Raw genomic sequence first — 15396 nt, forward strand, 5'->3', positions numbered from 1 at the left:
TGGTCCGAATTTGAGGGTCCGAATTTGAATTGAAATTCCCATGTGGTCTTACCGTTCTTAAACTGGGCGGAGATGTGTCCACTAATTACGGAGTAATCAGCCCCTGTGTCCCCTCAGGCGTTAACTGCGTGGCTGTCCAGAAGCACCTCGAGATCGGTGGTTCTTTGTCTGGCACTGCAGTTAGGTCTTTGCGTCGGATCACGGCTGCGTCGCGTTGAACTGAAGTTGGAACGTCGCGTCGTCAATTCATCGTTCGTCGGTGTAGTCTTGGATTCCTGATTTCGTCGGGACCGCGGCGTGTCGTTATTATGTCGTCTAGATGGTCTCTTCGTCGTCTTCGTTGGCGGCGGAGGATCTTCGTCAGTTCGACGAACAGCAACCGCACCTCCATCGGTTGCTGCGTTTGGTTTTCCGGATATGGGCTCGCAGAGCGGCTCCGTGCTTGGCCTGTGTATGGACGGCGCTGCGGCGACAAGTTGCGGCCGGGTGACGGCGAACGGGACGGTCGTCAAGGGCTCCACTGAGTGGCAGCTAGGTAGGCGGCGATATCGCGAGGTCGTTCGCCAATCTGTGGTCGCGGCGCGTTAACGGCGAACCCTCGGAGTCCCATCTCCCGGTATGGGCATCGGCGGTAGATATGCCCGGCTTCTCCGCAGTGACAGCAAAGCTGACGGTGGTCCGGGGTGCGCGAAACGTTGGTCTTCCTTGGAATGCCGCGTGGGGTGACGGGTTGGCGTGCTGGCGGCGGGGGTGGTGGTGGACGACGGAAGTGTGTCGGCACTGTACCCTGCCGTGGGCGCGGAGGGGGCACGTGACGGCGGGCTACAGCGGCGTTTGTCATCGCTTGCGGCTGAGGCTGCGGCGATTCAGGGGTTACTCCGAGTTGTTGGAGCTCCTCACGTACAACGTCGGCAATCGAAGCCACTTGAGGCTGTGATGACGGGAACACCTTCTGTAGCTCCTCCAGCACGACCGCTCGGATATCGGATAGTCTCGCGCAAGTCGTCGGTGGCTAGTGACTGAACTCCGGCGTAGCTTGTCGAAATCGTGCGGCGGTTGAATGGTCGGTTCCGCATTTTCAGTGTCTTCTCGATGCAAGTGGCCTCGCGAACAGACTTGTCAACAGTGCTCGGTGGGCTTTGTACCATACCGGCGAAACGTTCCTCCTTTACACCACGCCTCAGTAGCCGGACTTTCTTTTCCTCGGACATTTCCGAGTCGGCGTGGCGGAATAGGTGGCTCATTTCTTCTGTAAAAATCGCGGTGGTCTCATTAGGCAGCTGCACTCGGGTTTCTAATAGTGCTTGGGCTCGTTCTCGGCGTACGACGCTTGTGAATGTGTGCAGGAAGCCGCTTCGGAAAAGATCCCAGGTCGTTAAGGTGGCTTCTCTGTTCTCCAACCACGTCCTGGCAACGACTTCCAATGCTAAGAATACGTTTCGCTTGTTGTCGTCGCTGTTCCAGCTGTTAAATGCAGCAACCCTCTCATACGTCTCGAGCCAGGTTTCCGGGTCCTCGAATGTTGAACCGCGGAACGTCGGCGGCTCCCTGGGGTACTGCAGCACGACGGGAGACGCTGGGGCTGCCATTGGAGTCGACTTGGTGGAAATCTTCCTGCTCGTCTCAGGTAGAAGTCCGTGCTCCGGGGGCAGTCCTTGCAGTCGGCGGCTAGCACGCTGGTTTTGGGTGATGTTGGTTTTGTCCTCAGGCTTCGGACTTGGATCGCGGCTTTGCGGGGTCGTTCGGTTCATCAACGCACAAGCTCCTCCACCAGATGTCACGTGGTGGTGACGTTGAAGAACACAGTAGCAATACTGTGAAAGACAAAACTTTTATTTTGCCAACCTGTGCCCACAAAAACTGGCTGCACTTGTAGCACAACGACAGCCGCGAACACTGTCGGCGATCGTCGAAAATCGGTTCAACGGGTCAAGCGCGTCGGCTTTTATACATCAATCGTTGAATGTTCCAGACTAATCGTTGGGACCCGCGTGCCTTTCACAAATTTCTACACCATTCGCGTCAGGCGATGAAAACAGATAACATAAGGTTCGGCGACAACAGACAGCGGATAGAAGCATCGATAACTTTCCAGAAACTTCGGATACATGCAGGTGCGTCCCGCGCTGTGAGATAACATTCGTTAGCCGGCGAAACGTGGTCGCCCGATAAAGCTACACACGTGTACACGTGTCAGTATAAATCTCTATAGAACTCCTCAGCCAATTGAACTGTCTCATCCATATTCGTAATAATATTGCCGGCTTTATCTCTTAACGCATACATCTGATCCTTGCCTATTCCTAGTTTCTTCTTCACTGCTTTTAGGCTTCCTACGCTCCTGAGAGCATGTTCAATTCTATCCATATTATACTTCCTCATGTCAGCTATCTTTTGCTTGTTGATTAACTTAGAAAGTTCTTCCAGTTCTATTCTAGCTGCAGGGTTAGACGCTTTCATACGTTGGCGTTTCTTGATTATATCTTTCGTCTCCTGCGATAGCTTACTGCTATCCTGTCTAACGGAGTTACTACCGACTTCTGTTGCACACTCCTTAATGATGCCCACAAGATTGTCGTTCATTGCTTCAACACTAAGGTCCTCTTCCTGAGTTGAGGCCGAATACTTGTTCTGTAGCTTGATCTGGAATTCATCCATTTTTCCTCTTACCGCTAACTCATTGATCGCCTTCTTATGTTCCAGTTTCTTCCGTTCCTTCCTCAAGTCCAGGCTAATTCGGGTTCTTACCATCATTGATAACTGCAGCGCACCTTGCCGAGCACGTCCGCTTCTTGGGTGATGCCAGGGTCAGCGCAGACTATAAGGTCTATTTCATTTCTAGTCTCGCCATTCGGGCTCCTCCACGTCCACTTTCGGCTATCCCGTTTGCGGAATAAGGTATTCATTATTCGCATATTATTCTGTTCTGCAAGCTCTACTAACTCTACTCTGCTATTTCTAGAGCCTATGCCGTGTTCCCCCACTGACTTGTCTCGAGTCTGCTTCTTGCCTACCCTGGCATTGAAGTCGTCCATCAGTATTGTGTATATTGTTTTGACTTTACCCATCGCCGACTCCACGTCTTCAGAGAAGCTTTCGACTTCCTGGTCATCACGGCTGGATGTAGGGGCGTCGACCTGTACGACCTTCAATTTGTACCTGTTATTAAGTTTCACAAGACTGGTTGCCCTCTCGGTAATGCTATAGAATTCCTGTATGTTACCAGCTATATCCTTATTAATCAGGAATCCGACTCCTAGTTCTCGTCTCTCCGCTTAGTCCCGGTAGCACAGGACGGGCTCGCTTTCTAGCACTGCATATGCTTCTTTCGTCCTCCTAACTACACTGAGCCCTACAATATCCCATTTACTGCCCTCTAATTCCTCCAACATCACTGCTAGACTCGCCTCACTAGATAACGTTGTAACGTTAAACGTTGGCAGGTTCAGATTCCAATGGCGGCCTGTCCGGAATCAGGGATTCTTAGCACCCTCTACTGTGTCGCAGATCTGACCACTGCCGTGGTCAGTTGCTTCGCAGCTGCTGGGGACTGAGGGCCGGGGTTTGAATGTTGTGTTCATATGGGAGGTTGTGGCCAAGTACTGCACCATGGTGGTCAATCTTGCTCTGGTGAGGGAGTGCGCTACCGGTTCTCGTCGCCGGGCTCAGGCCACACTCCAGGCCTGTTTATGCAATCTTATCAACACGCGGATTTTTTTCTAATCCGGTGGAAAATTGCGCGGTACCGGAATTCGAACCAGGGTCCTCTTGCACGTGAGGCGGATGTTGTACCTCTACGCCACCGCATCACTCTATGAGTCAGGATCAACGGTGAATATCTCAACAACCTTCGGTTTGCAGATGACATTGTCCTGTTCAGTAACGCTGTGGACCAGTTACAACAAATGGTTGAGGGACTTAACAGAGAGAGTGTAAGAAAAGGGTTGAAGATTAATATGCCGTAGACAAAGGATAATGATCAATAGCCGTGCAAGGGACCAAGAGTCCAGGATTGTCAGTAAGTATCTAGAGTCTGCGGAGTTCGTTTACCTTGGTCAGTTGCTCACAGGGCAGCCTGATCATGAGAAGAAACTCAGTAGAAGAATAAAAATGGAGTGTAGATTTTTGGGCTGGTTGGTTCGTTGCATCAATTGAAGTCATAGCGCTGGATCTTGACATGGACATGAAAGCACGTCCTGTCCTATTTCATGTCCGTGTCAAGATCCAGTGCTGCGAATCAATTGAATAAAAATGGGTTCGAGTGCATACAGCAGACATTGCCCTATCCTGACCGGAAGCTTAACACTAGCATTGAAAAGAAACGTGTGCACAATCAATGCATTGTACCGGTAATAACTTATGGGGCAGAAACTCGGCGGTTTACATAGAATCTCGAAAACAAGTTAAGGACCGCTGAAAAACCGATGGAACGAAGAATACTAGGCGCAACATTAAGAGATAGGAAGAGAGTGGTGTGGATCAGGAAGCCAGCGGGGATAGCCGATATTCTAATTGACATTAACGGAAAAACAAATGGAGCTGGGCAGGCCATGTAACGCGTAGGTTAGATGGCTGGTGGACCATTAGGGTAACAGAACGAGTACCAACAGAAAGAAAGCGCAGTCTAGGACGGCAAGAAACTAGGTAGGGTGATGAAATTAGGAAATTCGCAGACGCAAGTTGGTATTGGTTGGCGCTAGGACAGGGGTAATTGGAGATCGCAGGGAGAGAGAGGCCTTCGTCCTGCAGTGGACATAAGATAGGCTGATGACGATGATGATGCAGTGAGAATGAAGAATCGCAAAGTACCCAAACAATTTTAGGAATTTAGGACTATGCCAGGAATTTAAATGTTTATAGGTTGAACTCGTCCCAAAAAAACTGAAGTGGCACTCAAGGCACTATGATAGCGGCAAGCATAGCCGTCGGTTTTTGGAAGGTGAGCTATGGTTCAAGTGGGTCGGATATTTACATGACTTGTCGTAGGTTCCAGCGTAAATGTTGGGGCTGTCATGCGTGTTAGAATCTGCAACACTATTTGCGTCGCGCATGCCATTTGATGTGACAGCGTTCCCTCGCTATAGAATCACCGACGACATTCGAGAAATACAAAAAAAGCGAGTCCGACACTTAGCTTTGTAACATCTGTTAAAATGTGCAGCATGGTCATCGTAAAAACGCTATGGAAGTACGCTTGACAATGTGACTCCCGTTGGGTGGTAAAAGAAGGATAGAGAAGAAATGGAAGAAAACGCACTCCTCCTGAGCTTTCAGAGTTAACGAAAGAACGTGTGTTCTGCTGTTCCCATATGCACAGCCTTGTTCTCGTATCGCAGCAATGGAGCCACCGCGTCGGGCCTCTTCTGCGCGGCGTCCTTCCTGGCAGATCAGCTGCAGGCCGAGCGCCATGCCGACATCCTCATGGCGGCCCGCACAGTGCGACAGCACAGGCCCACATTCCTGCATTGCCTGGTACGTAAGCGGTGGTAATAATGAGACAGAAGCCTCTTGACACGCTTATTCAGAGAAGTGCTGCAGCGCTGCAGTAGAGCGCACTGCTACACATTCAAAAAAAGAAAGGAGAACATCCGCTGTTTGAGGCTTAGCTCGTCCGCCAACAATATGGCTTTCTTTTGTACTTGGTGGAGTCTCGTGTTGCAATGCAGGGCAGGAGCGTGTTGTGCCACAGTTGGCTGACTGGAATGCAGTCAATCGGAAGAGGCTGCGCTTCCGCGTTAGCAGACGTTGCACTTCGCCCGCACCCACTGGCTGCATATATTCGCTCGCCTGAACACTAAAAGTTGATACATTAGTTTTCTTTCAGCAAGAAATCTTTAAAAACTTCCGCTAAATACATCGCGAATGTATGCACCCCATGAAAACGACCTCTTTATGTGTATAATACAGAGCTGAATCTTAGAAACTATCGTTATACAAACTATCCGTGAGTAAGGTCATTTTTTTTTCTTGGAGAATATGCTCACCTGCCTCAATGGCATGCATTCACGACAACATTTCGATGCCGTCCCTGCAGCAAAGCTTCGCTGTCGTCGCCGTATAGTTATGTGTACCGACAGCGCCGACAGTCGCAGACCAAATGCTGCTACTCGTTCTGAACGCCAACCTCTTTGTATTCCCTCTGCAACCTAAGCTCATCAAAACTTCGGTGTGGGAAGTAGTTCTCATCTACAATGACTTCTTTTTTTTTTAGTGTTGACAACGATAAGTCCCTAAATTAATCTCGACTCAGTATCTGAAAAGTGGGCTGTGCAGAAGTTACACTCGGATAACCAAATAAAAATGAGCGCAATGTAACTATTTTTTTTTCAGAGCCAGATTGTGTTGTTCGCGCAAGCGAATTGGAGCAACAAAGGCAAGTTTTGTCATGCACCAGATTCACCGCAATGGCTGCTGGTAGCTGAAGTTTCAGGTGGTTGTGGCGAAGCTATTAGATCATAACTGTGAATAACTACATTTTAGTGCGACACAGGCGACTGCAATAAACGAATACATGAATAAACGGCGCAGGCAGTATGTGTGTGTTCGAATAGACGTTGTCTGTTTCACGTCAAAGCCTACTCCTTTACGGTTGTGCACCAGCTTGACGAGCAATACTCGCTTCTTACATAGACTGTGTGATGCAACGGCAAGCGGGACAGGAAAAAACGAGGACAAGCGCCTGCTGCCAACTAAAATTTTATTGTCCTGTACAACGGGTTATATAGAAGGAACAGAACATGATATATATATATATATATATATATATATATATATATATATATATATATATATATATATATAAAACATCAACAATGAAGAGGAGCAACAGAGACCCCATTAACGCTCACTGGTCGCACTGACATTCTGTTAATGCCAACTGCGTGATATCGCCAAGGATGGCTTACTTATGCATGGGCTTAGTTTTTATTTATTTTATTTATACATATACTGCAGCGCAATTTGCGCTATAGCAGAAGTGGGTTAAGAAAAGGTACAGAAAATGCATTGGAGTATACAGCGGTAAACACAAGTGAACACTTTTAAAGAGCACTGATGAAAGGAAAATACACAAATAAACACAAGTGAACACTTTTTCAAAAGAGCACTGATGAACGAAAAATACACAAGAAGTCATACAAATGTCGCTAGGCACGGGTGAGCACGATTATGCATCTGGGATGGCGGTTGCAAAAATATGGGATGAGCATGAGCGAATGGACCCAGGTAATGAATTCTAGTCTTCGACTGAGCGGGGGAAAAAGCTGAATTTGAACATGAACATGTGAACATCGAAAAGTTCGCGTTGCATGCTAGCCGATTCAGCGATCATGCGCTCGATCGTCCCTTTCTGGGAAGATTACTCTTATTTTTCGAACCAGAGGGGTACATTCGTATGCGCTGCAATTCAGGGCTAAGAAACTTACCTTTACATATTTGAAATTATTCGCATGCTCACGCAGACGACCGTTCAGAAACCTGCCTGTGTGACCTACGTAGCGTGCGATACATTTCGAGGCGATTCTGCAGCGCATGCGGATGCACCCCTCTGTGTGGCAAAACAGAAGTAATCTTCACACAGAGGGGGGATCGAGCGCGCGTCATCGCTGAGTTGGCTAATGTGGCACGTGAAGTATACCCACGCATCAGTGAGCCACCCGTGGCGTTATCACGAAGGAAGCTGGCAGGCAGTCTTAGAAGATGGCAGCGCGACCAGTTAGCGGTGATGATATCTTGGTTTTTCGTCTTTATTGTTGATGTTTTATTTATATACATATATTTTATGTTGTTTTTTCCTCTGTTTTTTCTTGTATCAGACACAAAAATTTCAGGTTGCAGTAAGCGCTTGTCCTCGTTTTTTCCGATGTCCCGCTTCGCGCTGCACCAGACAGTCTCATGGGAAATCAACTAGCCCAAACCATCGCCCTTCTTATTTAGATCGTAAATTATTTTTAATTAGTTGCCACTGACTTCCCTAACTTTCATTTTTTAACCCACCCTTAGAGCCGACCTCGTATTTTGCGTAAACTACCCACAACTGAATTATTTATGCGTTTGTTTGCTTGTTTATTTATTTTCGATACTGTGAGCCCTTTAGGGCCTTTACAGGGTGGCAATTTTCACGACACTGAGACAAAAATATAGAAAGAGCATATAAAATTTCACCGACAATTAGGATATTTGAAGAAAAAACAGCGTTAAAAAGACGCGGTCTAGAAAAGCAACATACACGACTGTCAATAGCTCCCTGTCTGTCGTACAAGTTCTTATAGTCCGCGTCATTTTGGCGCTGTTTTCTCTTCAGGTCATCATCATCATCAGCCTGCTTACGCCCACTGCAGCGCAAAGGCCTCTCCCATACTTCTCTACATACCCCGGTCATGTACTAATTATGGCCAAGTTGTCCCTGCAAACTTCTTAATCTCATCCGCCCATCTAAATTTCTGCCGCCCCCTCCCACGCTTCCCTTCCCTTGGAATCCAGTCCGTAATCCTTAATGACCATCGGTTATCGTCCCTCCTCATTACATGTCCTGCCCATGCCCATTTCTTTTTCTTGATTTCAACTAAGATGACATTAACTCGCGTTTGTTATCTCACCCAATATGCTCTTTTCTTATCCCTTAACGTTACACCGATCATTCTTCTTTCCATAGCTCGTTGCGTCGTCCTGAATTTAGGTAGAACCCTTTTCGTAAGTCTCCAGGTTTCAGCCCCGTACGTGAGTACTGGGAAGACACAGCTATTATACACTTTTCTCTTGAGGGATAATGGCAACCTGCTGTTCATGATCTGAGAATGCCTGCCTAACGCACCCCAGCCCATTCTTATTCTTCTGATTATTTCCGTCTCATGATCCGGATCCGCCGTCACTACCTGCCCTAAGTAGATGTATTTCCTTACGACTTCCAGTGCCTCGCTGCCTATTGTAAATTGCTGTTCTCTCCCGAGACTGTTAAGCACTACTTTAGTTTTCAGCAGATTAATTTTTAGACCCACCCTTCTGCTTTGCTTCTCCAGGTCAGTGAGCATGCATTGCAGTTTGTGCCCTGAGTTACTACGCAAAGCAATATCATCAGCGAATCGCAAGTTACTAAGGTATTCTCCATTAACTCTTATCCCCAATTCATCCCAATCCAGGTCTCTGAATACCTCCTGTAAACACGCTGTGAATAGCATTGGAGAGATCGTATCTCCCTGCCTCATGCATTTCTTTATTTGGATTTTGTCGCTTTCTTTATGGAGGGCTATGGTAGCTGTGGAGTCGCTATAGATATCTTTCAGTATTTTTACATACGGCTCGTCTACACCCTGATTCCGTAATGCCTCCATGACTGCTGATGTTTCGACTGAATCAGACGCTTTCTCGTGGTTCAGGAGAGCACGTTGTTGGGCGAGTCGGTCGTACATACTTAAAGAAGGGAATTGCGCTAAAAAAGACATGGACGAGTAAGGACATGGACGCGAGTCGCGAGTTTGCGCCCGTCCATGTCCTTACTCGTCCGTGTCTTTTTTAGCGCAATTCCCTTCTTTAAGTACGCTTTCTCGTAATCAGTTAAACTTATATACAAGGGTTGGTTATACTCCGCACATTTCTCTTCAAGTGTGTTGCACGAGCTCGCCCACATCAAGCTCCTGCTTCTTCACATTATGATACTCCCGAATACGAAATTCTAGCGCAGCTATTTAGCGCTCGTCCTTGTGTTTCTTCTATTGCTTGTCCCTGTTTGTTTGCGCACAAAAAGTGTTAGGATAAATCTGTTCGAACTAGGCCGACTCGCAGTTCTGCTATTTAGGTGTTTTGAATTTACGATATATTATAGCAAGGAATTCGGTTCTGAAGGACAAAGTGCTCTCGGTGGCGACACTGTCTCTCTGCTCGGGCAGCTTGTTTAGAAGGGAAGCAAATAGTTGCGCGAGTTGGTTGAAGTGCATACAGAAAACGCATGCGCGGAATCACGAGGATAAGCTGAGAAAAGACAAGGACGAGCGCTTACTCACAAATGAAATTTACTCCAAACTCATGCACGAAAAAATAGCAAACTCCAGGCAGAACAAAACAAGGCTAGCACCTTAAACATGTACCCGATTGAGTTGGTCAGGAACCGAAACTTCCTGTCAGAAGAGCGGCTGGAAGTCTGACTGACGCACTTATCTCCGCTGATCCGCATTTGGAAGGCTTCCATGAGCTCATGCACGAGGTGATCCCTGTGCCTAAATGGAATTGTTGTTTTGTCGAATAGCGGTTTGCATTGGATGTTGTTTTGCTTGTCGTTCTTGCCACACGAGCTGCTATGTTTATGAAGGTTATCAAGGGAATGTCCTATAAGGAATCTTTGGTGCTCTCCTAATCTTTCATTAACGCATCGTCTAGCTTGGCCGATGTACAATGCGTCACAGGATAATGGTAACTTATACACAACTCCCCTGGCACAAGGAACCAACGGGGCTGTGTGCTTGATACTGCATCGTTTTTCTTTTCTTTTTTTTCTTTTTGCCGCCTTCTTCCTTTGCCTGTGCAGCTTTGAACAGATTGCTGTCAACTTTTGAGGTGCATAAAACTTTTTCAGAATGTGGTAACGCCTTGCTACCTGTTTAAGGCCATGTTTAAGGCCATGTGCCAATTTGTGGACGTATGGTAAAACGGCCACATTTCTACGGTTTGTTTCCAGGAGTTTGGACTGCCACCTTGCCTTTTCCACCTTGCCAGTCTCCCACACGCTCCGACAATTACATGCAGCTCGCTCTCAGCCTTTCCAAGTGGGACGCAACGCTTTCGTTGATTGCATGTGGGCAAGACGTCGAGATGGCCGCTTTAATACAGGGAGTGAATATCCCGTTCCTTATTAATTTGGAGTGGACGGATGAGTAATCTAGCAAAGCTTTTTTTTTTGCCCTAGGAAGGTATGCCCAGCCTACATGTTTGGGGCGGTAATGAATGAATGAATGAATGAATGAATGAATGAATGAATGAATGAATGTTTATTTCATCTTGAATACACTTTCAAGAAAGGTGCAGGGGCAAAAGGCGCACAGCGCCTGACAGGGGCCCCTGTACCCCCAATATAAGCTTTTATTATACATTATTTAGTGGTAGTTCATTGGCAGTGAGCGGACACACACAACGTTACACATTTTAACACATTATACACGAGTTTACACAAACTGAGAACAGAAATAACAAAAAATTTTTGGGTTACAGTTTGTTTACTAATATAGATAATATAGATAGTAATATATAGTTCACAGTCAATAACGTAAATAGTATACAGGTAAATTACCATAGTACACTAAAGTAACCATGAACATGTACATATCCACGTAAAACAGAAAAAACAGAAAAAAGGGGGTATAATATAGTTATGTAGCAATAATCACTCTCTCAAACACTGTGTTAGTAAAAATTCTTTCACATGGTTTTTGAAGGCGTTTCTTGTCATACTGAAATCAATGTTATCTTCTAGCTTATTTAGGATTGTTAGTACTTGGTACCTGGTTGTCTGTTCACCATACTTGGTCCTTGTGTTTAGGGTCCGTTTTCTTTTTAGTCTCATATCGTAAGGAGCTTCATTAATGTTATCATGTATATAGAGTGCATTTTTGAGTGAAGGTGAGTGCATTAATGTTATCATGTATAGAATGCCAAGGCAGGTTGAGGAACTGGAGCTGTCATGGTGTCAGAGTCATGTGTCATCGTTAGACTTTCGTCTTAGTGTCGTCGTGCCATCATCGTGCAGTCGTCGTCAGGCCATCACCTTCACACAGGTTTCATAATACATTCACCGTGACGCCATTGCACTCTTCATTGTCCAGCCATGGTGAGCCCATCGTCGTCACACAGTCGTCTCGTGGATTTGTTGCCAAACATCGTCTAGATGCCGTTGTAATCGTTGCATCGTCATCATTCTAACTTAAACGTACTACTCTCGTTGCGCCATCCTCGTCACGCCGTCACCTCTTCGTCACACCAGCGTCGTTTCACCATCGCAAATCACTTCAGTATCGTTACCCTATTGTCAGGCCGTCACCGTCATACCACCTTCGTCAATCCATCGGCGTCATTCTTGCTCATAATTCTACCATAATCATGCTTTCGTCATTCAAGCGTGACTATGCCGTTATTCTCACGCCATCATTGCTTCGTCGTCACAAAGCGACGATCAAACAGCATTTGTCCTACCACCGTCGTCATGCTTGCCATCTTGATGATTCCCACTTGTTCAGCCGGTTTTAGTCATACCGTCATCGTCACGGCGTTGTCGTCTTCGTCGTAATGAATTCATTGTCCTCATGTCGTCATAGTCATGTTGTCGTCGTTATACCATCGTCATAATTTAGGAATCAACACATCATTCTCTTCATGCCATTATCGTTATATGCGTTTGTCGTTCGAATCAATATCATTCCTTCGTGATTCCATCTTCAGTGCACAGCTTGATATCGTCGTCGTCATCCCTAGATGCTAATAGGGAACCTTGGCAAGCGAGCGTCTTAGCAAAGTGGGATGATGGGATACATTTATGTGGTATATAGTCGAAACAACGCCAGTCTCAGAATTACCACTTGACACGTTAAAGAGACGTGGCTTCAGGAATATTGTTTGCTGCTACGTTGCTTTATTGCTACTCACATACGCAGTCATCGTGAGATGAGTTTTGCCGTACTTCTTTTTTCTTCTTTTTATTGCGATTGGCACTCGAGAGATTTTTGCCGTAGCAGTGGTGTTCCGTAAAATCTTCAAGGCTGATGCCCGCGCGTCTTAAGTTGTGAGTGAGGGAAGCCGACGATCGTGGCTCAATCTGGCGCGCGTTCAGGAGGACAGCGGAGATTGTCGCGCGAAATGCCGGTAAGAGGAAAGGAGGAGGGGGCGCCGTGGTTCTCCCGCAGTAACCGCACATTTCACGACCGAGCGCAAGGGGTACTGACGATCGCGGCTCATTTTCGCGCGTGGTGGCAGGAAAGTGGGGAGACAGCGCCGGACAGGTGAGGAGGGCGGTTTCGACTCCGCCAACAAGTGCGTACTTCGCACTGTCACGTGCGCCGTATCTTTAAAGGGATTTGCAGACGGCTCCTATCTTCGTGCGTGCTGTGTTCTCGCCGCTCTTGCGTTGAAGCTATACGCAGCACCAATGTCGCGTCGTCTCTGCTGCTGCCGCGCTGGCTCCCACCTGCATTTTGCCAGCGACTGTCCGCTCTTATCGAGTGTGATGTGTTCGTGGTTCGCGCTGACACCATGCTCGTTAATTCAGCTATAAGCGAATGTTTCCAGGTTTATACTGCCGTCAAAAGTACTATCCATATTTCGTATAGCTTCTACAAATATGCTATCGCAATTGCTGCTTCGGGCCGAAGCTGCGACTTTCTTTTGTGTTGCACACTAACCTGGAATCTACCTCCCTGCAGAACCAGTACCGCTTACTCTACGAAGTGGCCTGCGCATTGGCTACTCCCAAGCACAGCAAGCTTCGCTGATTCAAGAAGGTGGAGATTCCTTCGCCGACATCCATTCCGTCCCGTGCGATGGCGGCCCCCATAGAACCCCGATTGTTCGAGGCTACAGAAATGCCCACGACCCGGGAGGCCTTCGGGAAGAAAAACGGTAGCTGGTGTGGCTACTACTTTTTGAATTATCACTTCCTGACTGTTCTCATATTTTCTTGCCGAGTCTCCGCGATGCATTTCTGTGATCTAAAGCTGCTTTATATTATTTTCATTATGACTTACTTCTCACTGAACTGTAGGCGTCGGCTGTTTATCGTTTGTCCGAACGTTGTGTCCACCCAGAAATTATATATGACGTATACACGCGCCATTCTATTGAAGGGCGTGTGAACACAAAGTGCATCACTGAATAACTCTGATTCCTGCTGATGTCTCCTGTCCACAGGCCAAGCGAAGCCGCTAGTACCGTACTACTAGATGCATCGCCAAGGCTAAATTTGGGGCATGTAAATTCTGAACCTCTCATGTTCAAAACTTTTCATTTTATTTTTGAAAGTTAAAACAGAATGCAGGTACCATTAATATTACTTCTTGCATTTTTCACCATACAGTTCAACCTTAGCGATTTATCACGCAGACGTTTGCTCCATCGGATAACAGACTCTGATCTCTGTATCCTGACATGACATGATGTGACGTGATATTTTGGTGTGCAGCAACTGTTAAAGACCAACGAAGGGACCCTGAAATGTGACGATGAACTTCATGCTTTGTTGCTTTACGATGTCTTCGCGCGAGTCATCCTTTACGATGGGATCTGATATCTTTACATGCATTAGCACCTGTGTATATCGCAGATTCCTTTATTTCATCATTTGAGCTGTTTTCTGTGTTGAATGCAAACTGCATTGCTCAATTTTGCACTTTCTTGCTGTATGCGCTTCATGCGAGTTTGTAGTTATGAACTTAGTTTATTCTTTCATTGGCCTGAGAAATTGTAGATAGATTCTTAGGTGTACATTATTGGCATTTTTTCATGTTATGCAATATAGCAGCACGGGCAACAACTATTTGATTAACGCAGAAAAAAAACCTATTCACACAAAAGTTCACACAACACTGAGAGATCCCTTTCCTACTTGTGGTAATTTCAGCAGTTTGTGTTGATTACGACAAAAATTTACGTTTAGATGCGCCTATATAATTTGCTGTCAGATTCAGTGATAATTGTTGTAATTCGAGATTGCCTCCTGTTTTGTTTAGGTTTCAGCATAAAGGAGATTCTCGAGGTTGACTGACTTTAGGTATGTGTGTTCTCAATCGGGAGTTGCTGGTAATTTCTACCGATCGCATTAGCAAAATTATTATCTGAACATCATCGCACCAGATTTCATCTCAGATCGCGCCTTTGGCTGCGATGATGTAGATATTCTATGTGAATGGGCTGTGTCGTTGCCGCAAGTCCTGCGCGCCTGTTTGAAACAAAGTGTCGGGTATACGATGTCGCAAAAACCTTGTGTCCGGAAATTAGGCACAGCTCTATTGTATTCTCTCTGTGTGTTGCTGTGCACCAAAAATTCCGCAATTTGGGGTGCCGAGAGGAAAAAGAAAGTGCCTTGCCTTGTTCCCAATAAAGCGTGAGTTGAGCACGTTAGAGTCTTTTCATTTCACTGCAAACAGAGAAACCTCTTGCGCTAGAACGAAGTCGAATTGTGGCCGCACACATCCTCCTGATTACTACATCCACATACAGCACGTCGCAACCTTTCTTCTTCCTAGTGGCGTGCAACTCGCACTAGGAGGCCTCATAATTTTGTAATGACTTTCATCCGATCGATAGTGCTCCTAAGCAAAACACGCAGGAGTTGTATTCAGCGAAAATGAAGCCAGCAAAGAGAAGAAAAAGCACCTAAGAATCAGTAATCATGTCTACATCATATTGATGTAATTATAAAGG

At 46.5% G+C, this 15396-nt stretch overlaps 1 protein-coding gene across 14 annotated transcripts in view; it reads left to right on the top strand.

The window, feature by feature from the left end:
- LOC135915563 (receptor-type tyrosine-protein phosphatase kappa-like) overlaps positions 1-15093 on the top strand; it is a 682443-nt gene extending 667350 nt beyond the window's left edge. For 10 of the 14 annotated variants that reach the window (XM_065448678.2, XM_065448676.2, XM_065448677.2 and 7 more), the window contains 4 exons: positions 5337-5472; positions 6331-6373; positions 10670-10824; positions 13401-15093. In XM_065448678.2, the coding sequence (XP_065304750.2) occupies positions 5337-5472; positions 6331-6373; positions 10670-10824; positions 13401-13469 (403 nt within the window). In that variant the 3' untranslated portion in view covers positions 13470-15093. Of the gene's footprint in view, positions 1-5336; positions 5473-6330; positions 6374-10669; positions 10825-13400 lie in introns of those variants that run through there. The other 4 variants (XM_070525415.1, XM_070525417.1, XM_070525414.1 and 1 more) reach the window with 3 other exon arrangements.
- Positions 15094-15396: the final 303 nt, after the last annotated feature.

The sequence above is a fragment of the Dermacentor albipictus genome, chromosome 9 (genome assembly GCF_038994185.2).
Source record: "Dermacentor albipictus isolate Rhodes 1998 colony chromosome 9, USDA_Dalb.pri_finalv2, whole genome shotgun sequence".
Classification (NCBI taxonomy): Eukaryota; Metazoa; Arthropoda; class Arachnida; order Ixodida; family Ixodidae; genus Dermacentor; species Dermacentor albipictus.